Below are 14882 nucleotides of genomic sequence, written 5' to 3' on the forward strand. Positions count from 1 at the left end.
CTGCTCAGACAGCCACCCCGCAGCGCGTCTGTGCACGAAGCCAGGGCCCTTGGGCTCCCTGTCACGCTGCCCGCCTGAAGCACACACTGGAGCCAGGGAACTTGCCTGAGAAGGCAGTAAAATTTTAATGCACTCTGTGGCGTGGTCATGTCATACTCGGTTATGGCAAATCATCCCAGATGCCTGCAGAGGTAAAATGGAGCTGTAATGTGCTTGCCTCCTAACCGGAGCTGACAGCAATGATGTACGACTACCATTAGCGGAAAATATCACTTCAACTAACCCCTGATCCAGCTCTGCTCAGGGTCACATTATCCATGAGGAACAAATTACACTCCCAAAGTAAATACAAATTTTCTACACGAAATGGGTACAAAAAAAAGGGAAGGGGGTGATCCGTCCCCTTTGCCAGCACACTGCTGAGTGACACAGATGATAAAGGACAGGACAAATCACCGGCTGACAGAGTGCTGTGCTGTAATCAGCTCAGCCGGCACGCGCTCTAGCCGATAAACACTATGTTCTCCCCTCAGTGGCAAATACATAATCTTTAACACAGAGATGGCTGCTTCGGGTATTTACCACCATCTGGGCTGCAGGAACACCTCAAACAGCATTTGCCGTCAGACAAGGAAAGGCCCTGTGATCCTGATGGATCCAGAGACCCTCTGCAGGGATGGGGGTCAGCGCCTAGGGGTGTGCAAGAGGGTTCTTGGGGCAGCAAACAATACAGAGTGAAATTGCTTTGGGGGTGCAGTTCAGGAGCTGCGGTAATACCATGACCCTTCCTTCTCCTCTGTGCTGGTCACAGGAAGAAAACAGTCTGGAGAGATCATACAAGATGCAAGAGGCTCTGGACCAGAAGGCCCAGTACTTCCCCACCCGCCTGGGTGACTGGGACAAGACCCTTTTCCTTTCTGTGACTCAGATCATCAACAAAGCAACTGCCAGATAGAGAACTAATATTTACAGGGCACCCACTAAAGTGTCAGACATACACGAGGTGTGGGGTGCTTGCTAGGAACCAATGATTTAAGAAGGTATTAAGTGTTTACGCTCAGACAAACACTCAAAGAAGATCGAGTGTCTTGACCAAACGTGGCCCAGCCTTGTCTGCGGGCGGGCACAGCCTCCCTGTCATCACTCATGGCGGCCCATGGGCTGACACTGCTGCTCACCTGTACGAGTAAAGACATATACCTTGCAGCTCTCGCCTCCTTACCTTGGACAACTGCTTCCCACGTTAAAAAAAAAAATCACGTTTCAGAAGAGCTTGCACATCTGAGTTGTCGGTGAACCCAACTTGTATTTATCCAGTGTTCATCGAGCAACTGTCACGTTTGGATTTTCAGAAGCTGGTGGGTTTGTGGGTGGACAGGTAGATACGATCCAGGTTTCCTGTAGCTCGAGGAGGGTGTGGCACAGACAGGAAGGTAGCAAAGATTCTCAAATGGCACCTCTGGGCATATTCTAACTCACCCTCATATATAGGGAAAAAGAGCCCAGAGCCTGGAATCTTAAGACAGTGTATATCTCAGCTCCATTACCTATCAGCTCTTAAGTTTCATTTCCTTAATTTGTAAAACGACATGTGCTTGAGAAGATAAAGTCCTTGAAAGGACCCATCATTGTTTTTGGCACATTGTAGATGATGAACTGTGGAGTATCTAGGGATACACATGGATTCCCATAATAAACAAGCAGGTCATATAAGACAGCACATGTAAAAGTGTTCTGAATAACACAATGTAGTGTTTCATCTTATTATTTCGTTATTATTATTGGTCCTAATCACATTTGTTCCCTGCCCCTAATAACTGAGTAGCATCTACATTTTTTTTTACCAAGAAATTAGGGAGTTGAAAAATCATTAAGGGTCCCATCGAGGAAAGAAGCAGCCCAAACTGAGTGCCCTGGGTACCACTACCACCCGTGCCAGGGGTTCCTGGTCAGTCCTTCCTTCAGACGCTCCATTTCACTGTCTCAGTAAACGTGCATATAATTGGCAGACTATGAACCACACCTGGGATTGGAACAGCAAGGGAGAAAGCTACTCTGGTTCGTAGGTATCCAGCCAGTACTTCTCAACATGACCCTCATGAGAACCAACAGGGAAAAGTTCTGGAAGTAGGCCAATTTGATCTTCCCAGTTGTAACTTCAGAAAAAAAAAAAAAAAAGAAGAAATAATATTCATGTATTGAAGTTTGGGATTTATGAAAGTATAAAGTTTGGCTAATTACTAATGCATTCTAATACAGAGATTTTATTATCTTTATCATACCTGGGTATGGCAAAGTTACAAGGAGTAATTACCCATAATTACATAGCACCCTCTGAAAGTTGCCAAGGGGGGATTAACTAAGACACTCACACCCACACACAAATATACATGTGCATGACCAAAAAAAGAAATTCAGACATCTTTATTGAGGACAAACATTCTCCAACCCAAATATAGAGTAAGATAGACTCTTCTGACAACCAAAGAGCAGCCCAGGCCACACTTACTGACAAGCCGCCAGCTAAAGGCATCACCAGTACGAACGCCTCTGCTTAGGACCTCCCTCTCAGGTGGCTCAGGATTCATGGTCCATTTCATGAGGCTGAAAGCCACCCCCTCCACCTAATTCCTCCTTGGCTTTGCAACATTCCTTTCAGCTAAGCCATAAAATCCAAGCCAATGGCTCATTCTAAGGGAAAGCAGCTGATCTTTTCTCTGGGAATGTAGAATCATATATTCAATACTGGATGTTTCCGGAAGAATTCCTTTTATAGGTCAAATAATACTCATTATTAACTCACCAATCAAATGAGTTCTTGAAAAATACTACGTCATCTAGTTCTTCACTAGCTCCCGTGCTCTCCTAAATAATTTGGGTAATTGAGGAATAAGATTAAACTAACTGCTCTGCTGCCTATTGGCAAGTGCATGGTGACAGACCCAACAGAGTCAAGCAACTCTGTCAAGTCCATGTTGGTTCATCAGTAGGCACTTGAAAAAAAAAAAAAATAAGTGAGTTCTTGTGAATGACTAAATGAAAGAATCAACAAACAGATAATGACCTTTGTTTAGACATTAGGCCCATAGTAAGTTTCCTTTAGTTACTTGAAAGAGTCAACACAGATGTGCCTGGACCCGTCCACACTATGTTTATTCACCGTTAGGAATTTGAGAGAGGTGAAAGAATGGAGAAATTTTTTATATAATCTTCCTTCTACCTTGGCAAAGAGAAAATATACTCATGTACATTTCCCTCTGGGTCTGCTGTGTTGTTGGGGTCTAGGTAAAGAGCTACATAGAAAATGAGGATATTCAAAGCTACATCATTGACTCCAGCCCCATTTTATAGATGACAAAACTAAGGCTCAGGAACATTAGGTAATTTGTCCAAGGCCACACACTTGTTTAGTGAGAAATGATAAACCAGGTCTTCTGAGTGTCCTTCTCCGTCACCCACCCATGAGAACAAGGGAACATCCAGAACCTGTTCCTCTCACTATTCATTCTAAGGAACAAGAGTTTAGCTGAAGATGACTGACCAATTTCCAAAAACTCAAGTATTCATTTTATTGATTTATATTTAATAAAGAATCTGAATATTTATATATTTATATATATTTATATGAATAAATATATGTATATACATATATGAAACTTCTGTCTTTTTCAGGTGTATGACGTGGTTGCCACGGACAGATATTCTACATACACATTAATGTGAGTGAAGCGATTTTTGGTTTGGCATGAAAACGCTATGATATGACAAAGAGAAGAACTTAAAGAGAGGGTTTAAAATAATATGCAAGAGAAATTAAATCCAAGGATTGTATCAATAGGAATTTTTGATGGACAGGGTGGAATTAAGCCAACTGGAAACATGGTGATGTTGGAAGAACAATAAAGTGTCATTTTGACCCAGACCTAATCTTGGAGGTCGAGTGGATGGGCATCATGGGATTCAGACATCCAAAACAGCCCTTGAAACTCAGCCAAGAATTGCAGAAATGTCCCAGATAAGGTGGGAAGTTGATAAACGGCTTAGAAGTGTCTTATGAGAAAATAAAACTATAAAAGAAATTTGTTGGGAGCCCAGAAGATAAATCCTGGGAATGATACGAGGTGCACTCAGGTGTGAGTACCAGTTTTCTGAAGTTGTTCTACTTATCCCCTCCACTGGGAGATGAGCGTCCAAAAAAGGAAATGCAAATTTTGCAAAACAATGAACACTACTGAACATTAGGGATATAAAGACCAGAACTTGGGTCCCTACTCTTCTCCTGGGCAATGGTTGTATGCTTTGCTGCTATGAAACTGGAAGGGAGGAGAAAATTCCTTTCTCTATCTGCAGTGCAGGACAGCATCTCTAAGCTGTCTCCTGATCAGAACATGTCCTGTTTCAAAACCAAGGATGCGGGTTCTACAAGCAACAATGAAGGCCTTCTGAGCTTGTGGAATGTTGCTGAGGGTGCATAATTTTTACCAAGTGTGAAACGTGGCCAATCGAGGGATGGGACTCTTCCACTATAAGCACAAGCCGCATGCCCTGTCTTTAGTTTGACAACTCAGCAGTTTCTCAGTCCTTCAGGAGCCAAGTTAGGCATGTGGTTTGTGTTGAATTAGGAACACAAGCCTCTGTTGGTTTTCTTGCTGCTTTTCTTAGAAACTGCCCCCTTCACACACAAGTGAATACAAAATGATCAAACACAACAAAGTTAGCTTGAATTAAAAAATTAGAATGCACCAGAAAGTGCTTGCATGTTAAGGGAGAGGGAGCTGACGCGGGAACTCCGTGGCTCTGGGATCTGGCATCTGCAGTTAGCCAGTGTCCCAGCAGGCTGTCCTGGGTACTGGTGAGCAAGTCACCGGGACCAAGCAACCTTCTCCCGGTGGTCATTCCAATCCTTAAAAGCCCAGAGACAGGAAACTGCAATCAGGAGTCGTGTTAAAACCTTCACGAGGAACAGGAGAACGGCTCATATCTATGAAGAGGTTGTGTGTGTGTGTGTGTGTGTACTGCATGCAGTAGACACCACACATCTACAAACATAAGCACGTGGGGTGCGCAAACACACACAACACCTCTATAGCTTTCAGGACTTTCTCTTGAGCTGTCAAAGTGTTAGAAGCATTAACGGAAGAAAGTACATGCTTCTCTTTGACATCTGTAAAAAGGTAGCAGTGCTCAAAACCAGTTGTATAAAAATTATCAGGAAGCTTTTAAAAAAATACAGATGCTGTGGCCCCCACCCCAGATAGACTGCATCAGACCCTCTCTTCTGTGCTGGGTATCTGGGAACTGACAGTGTTTGGCTTGTGGGACGAGGGCTGTACAACCCACTTCATCACCATCTGATCCCTCCAGGGCGGCATGCTTGCTCTTGACTCCAGGTTGTGCCCAAAGGAAAGCCTGGGGTTTGGGGTAAGGAATTTAAAAATCATTGTTTGGGGACCCTTCCAAATTTCACAACACTTCCGTTCAGCTTGCGTCAGGAAGAAGTGCCCTAGGGGATGAAGGCTGAGCCCTGGGTTCCAGTGGGAAAAAAAAAATCACACCTCTTATCCTCTGGCAGGTTTTCTGGCAGATCCTGAGCTTTAGGAAGAGAAGGATTGCCTTCCTCCTTCCCCAGGCGATTCTCCCTCACTCCGCTCCAAGGAAAACTAGTGAAAGTTAACATTTATAGAGCACTTACTACGGACCAGGCACTGAGCCAGTTTCATTACTACAAAACTCTAGGTGGAGCTGTTGTTACCCCCATTTGGCAGATGAGAGAACCAAGGCTTGTCCGTGGCTCCAGAACAGTAAGGGACAGTCAGAAACAAGCCCAGGCCATCAGACTCGGAGGCCCAAGTGCTTGACCACTGGCCACGACACCTTCCAACCAGCTCTGTCCCGTGGCCCACAAAATACGCAGGGAGCGGGTAAATGGAAAGAGAATTATTTTTCATCTCCACATTGATTTCATAACCAAACAGGGGGTGTTTCTTAGCACAATGGGCTGCTGCCAGTGGTAGAGAAAGAGAGGAAACAAGAGAAAATACAGGCCAAATATGTGGAAATATGCGTGTTGCCTCTTTGTCCTCATGATACCAATTCATTTCCAGTGGGGGATTGGAATAATCGCTTAACTTGGGTGATTAAGGTGTCAAGTGCTGCCTCTTTTCTTTGCACTAACTGCAAAGACGAACAACCCCACATCTAAGACGCAGTGTTTCCAGCCTTCTCTAATCTTCCACCCAATTTCTACTCTTCACAAAAGTCCTCCAGGTCCACCGACATTAACATGAGATGGATTCACATGGCTGGGAGGGGAGGGCAAGGGATGCTTTGCCCAGTGTCTCATCAAGTCTCTTCCATGTATGACAATGCCTCCTGCATTTATGGAAAGCTCTGCTTTTCTAGCCCCTTTCGCAGACCCCTCCATGTTCATTAGTAAGGGCATCATTTTATAAATTACAGCTGCATATCAGAGGAAAGCAGTTTATCCTAATTCAGTCAGCTGTGTGAAACAGTACCCTAACTTTAGCCTGCCAGTTCTGCAGATCCCTACAGGGTGAGAGAATGACAGGTCTTCCTGAGAGAAATCCCAGCGGGTCCCTGCAAGCCTCACTTTTGCCTCCGACAGCATCCCTGGCGGGGTTGCCGAAGGCATCCCAGGACACGGAGTGGCATCTTTTCCAGCACTAGCAATTCAGATTTGGATGCGGATCCTCCAGGCAGCACGTGAAAGCAGCCCAGGTTAGTCTGGGGCTCTGAGGGGGGCCCAGGCAAGAGGCTCGGGCACTGGGGAGGCGGACAGGGGCCCAGGCTCCGGCTTGGAGGAGAAGTCTGGGAGGGCAGTGTTAAAGTCTATGATACACACCAGACAGTCTCAGTCCAAAAGGGGAAGGCTGACAGGCTTAACTGTAACAGGGCCAAGCAGGCACGACTGCAATTACAGAGTCTTGAGTGTTCCTGCCGGGAGCCCTCCGGACGAGAGCCGGGTGGCAGGGCAGGGACAGATGGCGTGAGGGCCGTTGTGAAGCAGCTCCCGAGGAAGAAGAGGATCTGCAGGGCCGCCACAGTGCACAGGAAAAGCGACTGGGGTGGCCGAGGCGGGAAAGGCACACGTGTCAGAGGACCACTCTCAACGGCCCCCCGTGCCCCGTCATCACCCCTCCCGCGGACGTGCCTACGGACATCTTATTCTCCTTCACTGTCCTGAAATCACCCCAAACTCAGAGCCGTGGCTTCCGGCTACCTCCCCACTGCCCATTCCTCTGGGCCGGCACTTCGCTGCTTCCCACACCCAGAAGCGAAAACCTGGGCGGCAAAGGCTCGGGGACTCAGATCCCAGCAGACACCTCTGAAAACCACAGGCGGCGCTGATGATTCTCGACATTACCAGAGTTAGTGATCATCTAGACGAGGGGTGCTAGACACCCGAAGAGAGTGTGAGGCAACTGGACTGGGAGTCGGTCCAGGCATCAGGACTTGTACAGCTCCCGGGGCATCTGGACGTGCAGTCAAGGTTGACACTGCTGATCAAGACACCTAGGTGGGACGCAAAAGTGAACGTCCTTGCCTTGCCACCTCCTGCCACTGCTGGAGACTGTAACACTTCCTGAGGTCACACTGCCCTTTAAGGAAAGAAGGTCTGCTTGGCTGGGAAACCTCGAGGGGCCTCTTCTCCTTGGAGAAGTGCCACCCACTTGGAAAGTGAGATCAACGATCACCTGTGAAAGATCTCCAGCAGTGGCCAGAGGTACCAGTCCCTCCCTGGATGCCTGTGACACCCGATGGAACGAGATGGTTACTGCCCTGTGGCATAGGGCCTGCACGGCTCTGGGGGCCGGCGAGCTTGCCTGAATGCTGAACCCCTATGTGCCTCTGGCGCCCTCGACCCATTGGCTGCCTGAGGCACTGGGGGACTGACTTCCAAGGAGCCAGGACTCCTGGGGGCTGGAGAAAGGAAGCTCCTACTTGTCACTTAAACAAAAGAATAACCCGCAGCCCCCTTTCCAGTGTGTACTTTCACTGTCATCCAACAGCCCATTACCATGTCACGGCGCAGCGCACCCTTCCGTAGGTCACTTTGTTTAAAGTGACATGGATAATGCACATGTCAGCAAGCTGACAGTCCTAGCCGTCCTTCAGAGATAAAAACCTCAAGGCGAGAGCCTGCTCTTATCTGGGGGACATGCATTGGTCTATCATCCAAGTCAGGCAGAACATGATTTCTCCAGAGAGCACTTTTTTCATTTCCTGATTTTAAGGAAATCAAATAAGCACCATTTGTCTTCATCTGAATATGCTTGACCTGCTCAAATGATGATGTCTCGCATTTTGTAACGGGCTACATATGCTGAATTCAAATTAACGACAGCACAGCACAAGAGCCTCTTTAGATCTCTCCTGGAGGCTGGCAGCAGAGAAGGAGGGCGAATTCTGGGCTTGACGGAAAGATCCTACCAGATAGCAACCACAGGGTTCGGAGTAAAATCCGCCAGCACGTAGGAGGGGAGAGTCAGAGAACAGGGCTCAGCAAAGCCAGCTGTGCAGGACAGATCCAGAAACTGGGGGCGGGAGGACTGGGACCTTCCTCTGGGTGCCAAGCCATATAGAAACCACGGTATTCAGGTAACTCTTTTCAAAATACACAGAGTGGGAATAAACTTGCAAAGACATTTGGGTGGGGGGCTGGGACAGCTAGAAAGAAAGACCAGACAGACAAACGATCCCTTTGCCTCAGGCAGCAGGACGTTCACGCTACCAGGTTGTGATCGTGTCTTCCAGAAGCCCCCAAATCGAGCTCCTTTTCTTGATCCGTGTTGAACCGGATACAAAGAGGCTGGTGGCCATCAGCCTTGAAACAGAGCATGTACCTGCTGGAAGAGGTGCCCTCCCCCCGACCATCCACCTGGACGAGAAGAGAGTGGTTCCCCCCTGACAGCCCCGGCCCACCTCTCCCCCTATGAAGACACTCCTAGAAACAAACGATTAACATTTTTATCAAGAGGACCAATATGTACAGAAAAGCAGGAAGAAGCATATGGGTCAGTAAAAGAAATGCAGGATAATGCAGAAATGCAGGATAATGCAAGGATAAAACAAGACAAATCAGATGGCTATTAAAATAAACCATTTTCCTCTTTTAAAAGCTTCTATAAAGTGAAAACGTAGTGCCACATATACGCAACATTAAAGGGCTTATTTTTAAAAAGCGGGGCTCACAAATTCAGTGTTATTTCTTATCACAGGCAATGTCACTGTGTGAATAAAGCCTGTCTCCGCAGAAGAGAGGCGCTGTCAACACGCAGCCGGCACCCCCGCCCTGAGGCTGTGAGGGAGGCGCGGTGTCCATGGCGCTTGGGCACCGTGCCCACAGTGGGGGGTGAAGGGGCGCTTACCTTCTCTTCCTGGTCACTATCGCTGTCACACTGAAAAGGAAGACAAGAGAGAAGCGTTAGTGCAAATATCGAGTACGTTTTTGCTATTGCTACAGAAAAAAAAAAAAAAAGCAAGACAAGTAAAGGAAATAGGAAACGTTGTCCGAGGTAAAAAGTTTCTTCCGCTCAAGTGCTGTAAAGAGAAACGGAAGCAAAATGCCGAGAAGTTGTCCTGTTGAATGCATCTGATGTCGGTGCTCCGTGGCTCGTTCTGGGGTCAGCTGGTCACACCAGTGAGCACCCCCTGTGCACGGCGGAGTCAACCGGGCCAGGAGATTAAGGTAAATCAAGATGATTCAATGGGATTCAGAGCAAAATCAATTTCTTAATGGAGATGTTCCACCTCCAGCGAATGTGAATGGAGTGCGCTCTCTCGCTCTCTCCTGGTGCTTTTCTAGAGGAAAAGAGGTAAACCTTTGGGCACTTCACTCTCTCATCTGGGTTTTGAAAGAAACAGAACACATTCAGCAAGGCTCACCACTTATGATCGCCCAGAGGAAAGAGGGAATATTCTCTATTAAAAACATGCCAAGAACAAGAGGTCAGGGTAACAAATCAATGATATGGGCAAAATAGAAAAAAAAAAGTTTTAGGGCAGGAGACTCACACCGTATCTAACAGATTCCAAATTCCAACTGTTGACCTCGGTTTCAGAAGACCAGAGAATGGTAGTTAACTCAAAGCTTTGGGTTCCTCATTGGAAGTAAAGGGGAAAAAAATAGAACACAAATTTTATTAAAAACCAAGAGTGTTTTGTTATCTAATATTTGATTTTTTTTTTTTTTTTTCTTTTTTAGGTCCTCTTTCTACTCTTCCCAGTTTTGTATCTTTGGGCCAAGTATGTCCACCCAGCTAAGCTTATTTCCCTATTTTTCAAAGAAAATGATGTTGGGTGAGATTGTGATTGAGATGACAAGTTAATTTTTCCGATAATATGTGTTGAAAGCTTAAGCCTTATGACAGGCTATAATGAAAATGGAATCAAAGATTCTGCTCTCATAGAAATAACAGACTTCATATTAGTTAATAGAGTTTAACAGACTGAGACCTAAATGATTTTAACAGAGAAGCAAGTTCTGTAACAATAACTAATATTTTTGAGTTTTTACTCTGTGCTATATCCCGTGCTCAGCATTTTACCTCTATTATTTTACGTCATCTCCCACAGATCCCATGAAGTGAGTCTTCCCATCCCCACTTCACAAGTCAGACAACCAAAGCACAGAGAGATTACGTAACTTGCAGGAGTTCCGAGAGTACGCAGCAATCACAAAACTAAACTTGAACTCACACCAAATGTGAGTCTACAGCTTGCCCCCTCACCATCCCAGGACACTTCCTCTTGAGGATGAAGCTTCAACTCCTTCAAGTGGCACTCAAGGCCCTGGGAAGATATCCCCCAAACCACTTTTCACACCGACTGTTTCCAGTATCTGATTTTCAAAAGGAGGAGGGTGCGTTCTGTCAGAGTAACTACTCAGCACGTAGATACACCCGTTCGCTCGCGCAGCCGTCCTTGATTAGCGCCGCAGGCTGCTCACACACTCGGGCAAGACACGGGACTGGTCCCTGAGCAGCTTTCAGTTTCACAGTCGAGGTTCCCAGTGTGACATGGTCGGAGGCATACCTACTCCGTGAGGATGAGTCTTCCGTGGGGTGGAGGAGACATGGTGTGCCGCGGGGAAAGGCCCAGGTCACGGGGAGGCCTGTGGGGGCTGGCAACCCTTACGGTGTCTAGACCAGCGTGGTGCATGGCTTGAGAAAGGGCAGAACAGATGGCACAGCAATGCTGAGGGGAGAACCGACAGGGCTTGATAACACATGGATGTGGGAAGCAAGTAAGAGGGATGAGTTTACGACGACGCCAAGGTTTTTTAGTGTGGCCACCTGGACAAGGGAGTTGATGTAGCTGTGAACAGAAACAGGAAATAAATTTGCTTATATGGCAGCCACTGCTGGCTACACACCCACAGCCATTCACAACCCCCTTCTCCCTAGTCTGTACCTTCTCCTGACATGTCGAGATTGAAAAAGCCAGATATTCTCTCTTTCCCAACTTTCCTTGCAGCTAAGGGTGGCCGTAAGACCCACTTTGGGGACTTGAGGAAATGTCTGCCGAAGGTTCTGGAAAACCCCTTTCTCGTCAAAACGGAAAAAAGCAGGAAGCACTGCCTCTTTCCTCTGAACATCACTGTATGAGGATGTGATGTCCAGATCTGTGGCAGCCATCTTGCAAAAATGAGGCCAAGAGCTGAAGTACAGGGCTTCCCTGGTGGCGCAGTGGTTGAGAACCTGCCTGCCAATGCAGGGGACACGGGTTCGAGCCCTGGCCTGGGAAGATCCCACATGCCGTGGAGCAACTGGGCCCGCGAGCCACAACTACCGAGCCTGCGCATCTGGAGCCTGTGCTCCGCAACAAGAGAGGCCGCGATGGTGAGAGGCCCGCACACCGTGATGAAGAGTGGCCCCCACTCGCCGCAACTAGAGAAAACCCTCGCACAGAAACGAAGACCCAACACAGCCAAAAATAAATTAATTAATAAATTAATTAAAAAAAAAAAAAGCTGAAGTACAAAAACAAGGGAAGAAAAATCCTGGCACAACGGAGACATGTGAACCAACCTCAGAGCAGCCTGCCTCCGGACTCTTTCGTTCAGATAACGCTAAGTTACCTTACTGTTTAAACCACCATTAGGGTGTTTTCAATGGAAAGTAACAAAAGCCCCATCCAAATGGACATCTTGCTCTACTAAGATTCGGTTTGGGGACTACTTCTTTCCACCCTAAGCTGTCTGTACAACCAGCATTCAGGAACTCACGTAGCAACCTCGTGGCCTGGAGAGCTGTAACACTTTCTGCTCTTCCCACCGGCTCCCCAATACCACGGGTTTATCAGAGGTTTGGTGACAGTGCTTTAACCACTGCATTGTTTTCAGCCAGGCTCCCAACCTCAGATCGTCTTAACTTACTTTCTTCTGCCTGATGAGTGATTGCTCTGTTATAATAAGTCAGGCCAGCTGAGAAAGAAAACGGGTGAGATGAAGGCCTTGAAGGCCTCCAACAGCAGGCAGATGAGCAGCAGTTCTCCTGATTGTAGAGTTTCCCCACTGCCTTTAATTAACTTGAGGTTCCTAAGTGCCGGCACATTTTCAAGAGCGACAAAGCAGGATTCAGGAGGGGTGGGGTGTGCAAGAGAAAAGAGGGTTTTGCCAGGCAGGCTCCCTTCCCCAGATGTTCACAGCCCGCCTTGTGAGGTACGCAATGGCAGCTGAAGGCCGAGGCAGAGGATCTGCCCACACCCCCAAGGACTGGTGTGCAGGGGCTGGAAGGAGTGGGGAGGACGGCAGGGGCAAAGAATCACCACTGTCCACGCCCCTCCCCCCACCCTAACAGCAGTATGTCCCTGGGAATGGTTATTTCTATCAAAGTGTCAAGCTTCCTGCTTTCCAACAGTCCAGTTCTAATTTCAAGGTCCACTTAATTCTGCATCAAGTAATTACTGATATACCCAGAAGCACCTTGTCTCCAGAGTTAAGCATATGGTGAAGAACTGAGACCTACTGGTATCCATTATGGAGGCAGCACGGATGCCAAGCCGATTAAAAAGGCTCAGGCTCCCCACACAACACGCCGGGTGAGTGACAGCCCCTCGACAAGGCCAGTCACAGAGTCTGCCAAAACAGTCTGTGCTGCACTGGGGCCCACATGGTGCGCTGAGAAAACAGTTCCATTTCTGGTATTAAATTCCCATACTGACCCGAGGACTTTGCCGTGAGCTCAGCAGGAGCGCACCATCCAATTTACAGCTCCGCTCTCTGGAGCCTCGAGTGCCAGCCCCTGGCAGAGACGAATGATGGTCAACCCCTCCAGCTCATAAATTATGCAAAGGCAATAAAGGCACTCAGCAAACAGCGCCGAACGTTTGCCTAGCCTGGCTCCTAACACGCTCTGCAAAAGCCAGAAGCTCGACACATACAAGAGGTCTATTCCACTCATAAAGGGGGTTTGTTGACAACCCCAGACGGAAAGCGAGCCGCAGTCCTAAGGAGTCTTTCTGCTTCGCTGGCAGAGGTTTATGGGCCCTGCTTTATGAAAAAGGGAGGCTGTTTTATAGAGTCGGTGTGGGTAAAATTCATGGTCTCAAATTCACATTTAATACACTGTACGGCTTTCACACCGTAAGTTCAATACGTTGTGGAGTTCTGGCCAAGTGATTCTTGGTCTTGAAAGGTTAAAAGAAGAAGTGTCTGCTCCCCACTCCCCAGACACCCACTCCAATTTATGAGAGTTCACACAGAGCCACCTCCCGAGCCAGGTTTATGTTCTGCATGAGGCCGGGAAATGGAAAAGGCATGCCAAGGGCAGAAACGGGGCCCCAGGTGATTCGACCATTTTAAGCATTTTGACACTGGGGTCCTGTATGGGTTTATTAGCAAACAGGTTGTACATTAACGACCAGCTTGAGATGACAGAGTACTCTCCAGGACTAGATTTCAAAGCCCTTTGTGAACAGCTGAAAATATTTTCCTCCATTTTAAAAGCCGGACAGGGGAGAATTCTCGGTCACTCAGCCTTCACGCAAAGACATGACCCCCAACCTACCAAAGACGAGAGAGGGGAAGAGGAGCATGAGATCCAAGCCACATGCCTCGAATGCAGAATTAGAAAGAGACCAGTTCCTAACCTGAGTACCTCCGGTCATTCCAACCCATCACACGCAACTTCCTCTTCACCTCCTCTTCCCTCTAGTTTCCCAAATTAGAACCAAACCTTTAGAGGTACCTTCTTCCTTTCCCAGACAAGCCCCACCTCTTAAACTGTGCAAATAACCAACCAACCCCCTCCCCAATATTTGCTCCTTTTGAAAATTAATACATACGTATTAAATACACTTAAAAAAAAATCACCCATCAGCCTACCATCTACAAATAAACACTGTTAACACATTTGTATAATTCATTCCTGTCTTTCCTCCATTCTCTACATCCTTCACTCACAAATTTTAAGAAATGAAAATAAAGTCCTACTATTTGGTAACCTGCTTTGTTTTTACCTAATATGTCAAATATTTTAGTTTAATGAGTAATATTTGCCAGTAACGTCACATTTTTTTAAAAGGCTGCACTGTAATCCACTGTAATGGATTGTAAATAACCTAGTAAAAAAATTCCCTGGTGTTGGAAATTTGGAATGTTTCCATCGAACACGCTGGAATTTTTCCGTTGTACACACTCACCAATATTGCTCTTTCCTAGTATCTGTTCACAGCCCTTCCTTTTCTGCATATCCCTTAATGTCTTTGTTTCCCTAGAGTTGCATTTGCAGGTCTACTGTTTCTGTATGATTTCCCCGGGGAGTCCTTAAAGATTCCCTTGGTTCCAGCTACCATGTATATGTTGAGACTAAAAAAAATCTCTATGCCAACCATTTGTCAGCTATGTGACTTTTGGAAAG

At 47.0% G+C, this 14882-nt stretch overlaps 1 protein-coding gene across 4 annotated transcripts in view; it reads right to left on the reverse strand.

Moving 5' to 3' along the window:
* The window catches only part of AUTS2 (activator of transcription and developmental regulator AUTS2), a 1125017-nt gene that overhangs the window by 310281 nt on the left and 799854 nt on the right, over positions 1-14882 (reverse strand). For all 4 annotated transcript variants that reach the window (XM_067012189.1, XM_059038420.2, XM_067012190.1 and 1 more), the window contains exon 5: positions 9390-9419. In XM_067012189.1, coding sequence (XP_066868290.1) covers positions 9390-9419 — 30 coding nt within the window. The remainder of the gene's footprint in view (positions 1-9389; positions 9420-14882) is intronic.

The sequence above is a fragment of the Kogia breviceps genome, chromosome 14 (genome assembly GCF_026419965.1).
Source record: "Kogia breviceps isolate mKogBre1 chromosome 14, mKogBre1 haplotype 1, whole genome shotgun sequence".
Taxonomy (NCBI): domain Eukaryota; kingdom Metazoa; phylum Chordata; class Mammalia; order Artiodactyla; family Physeteridae; genus Kogia; species Kogia breviceps.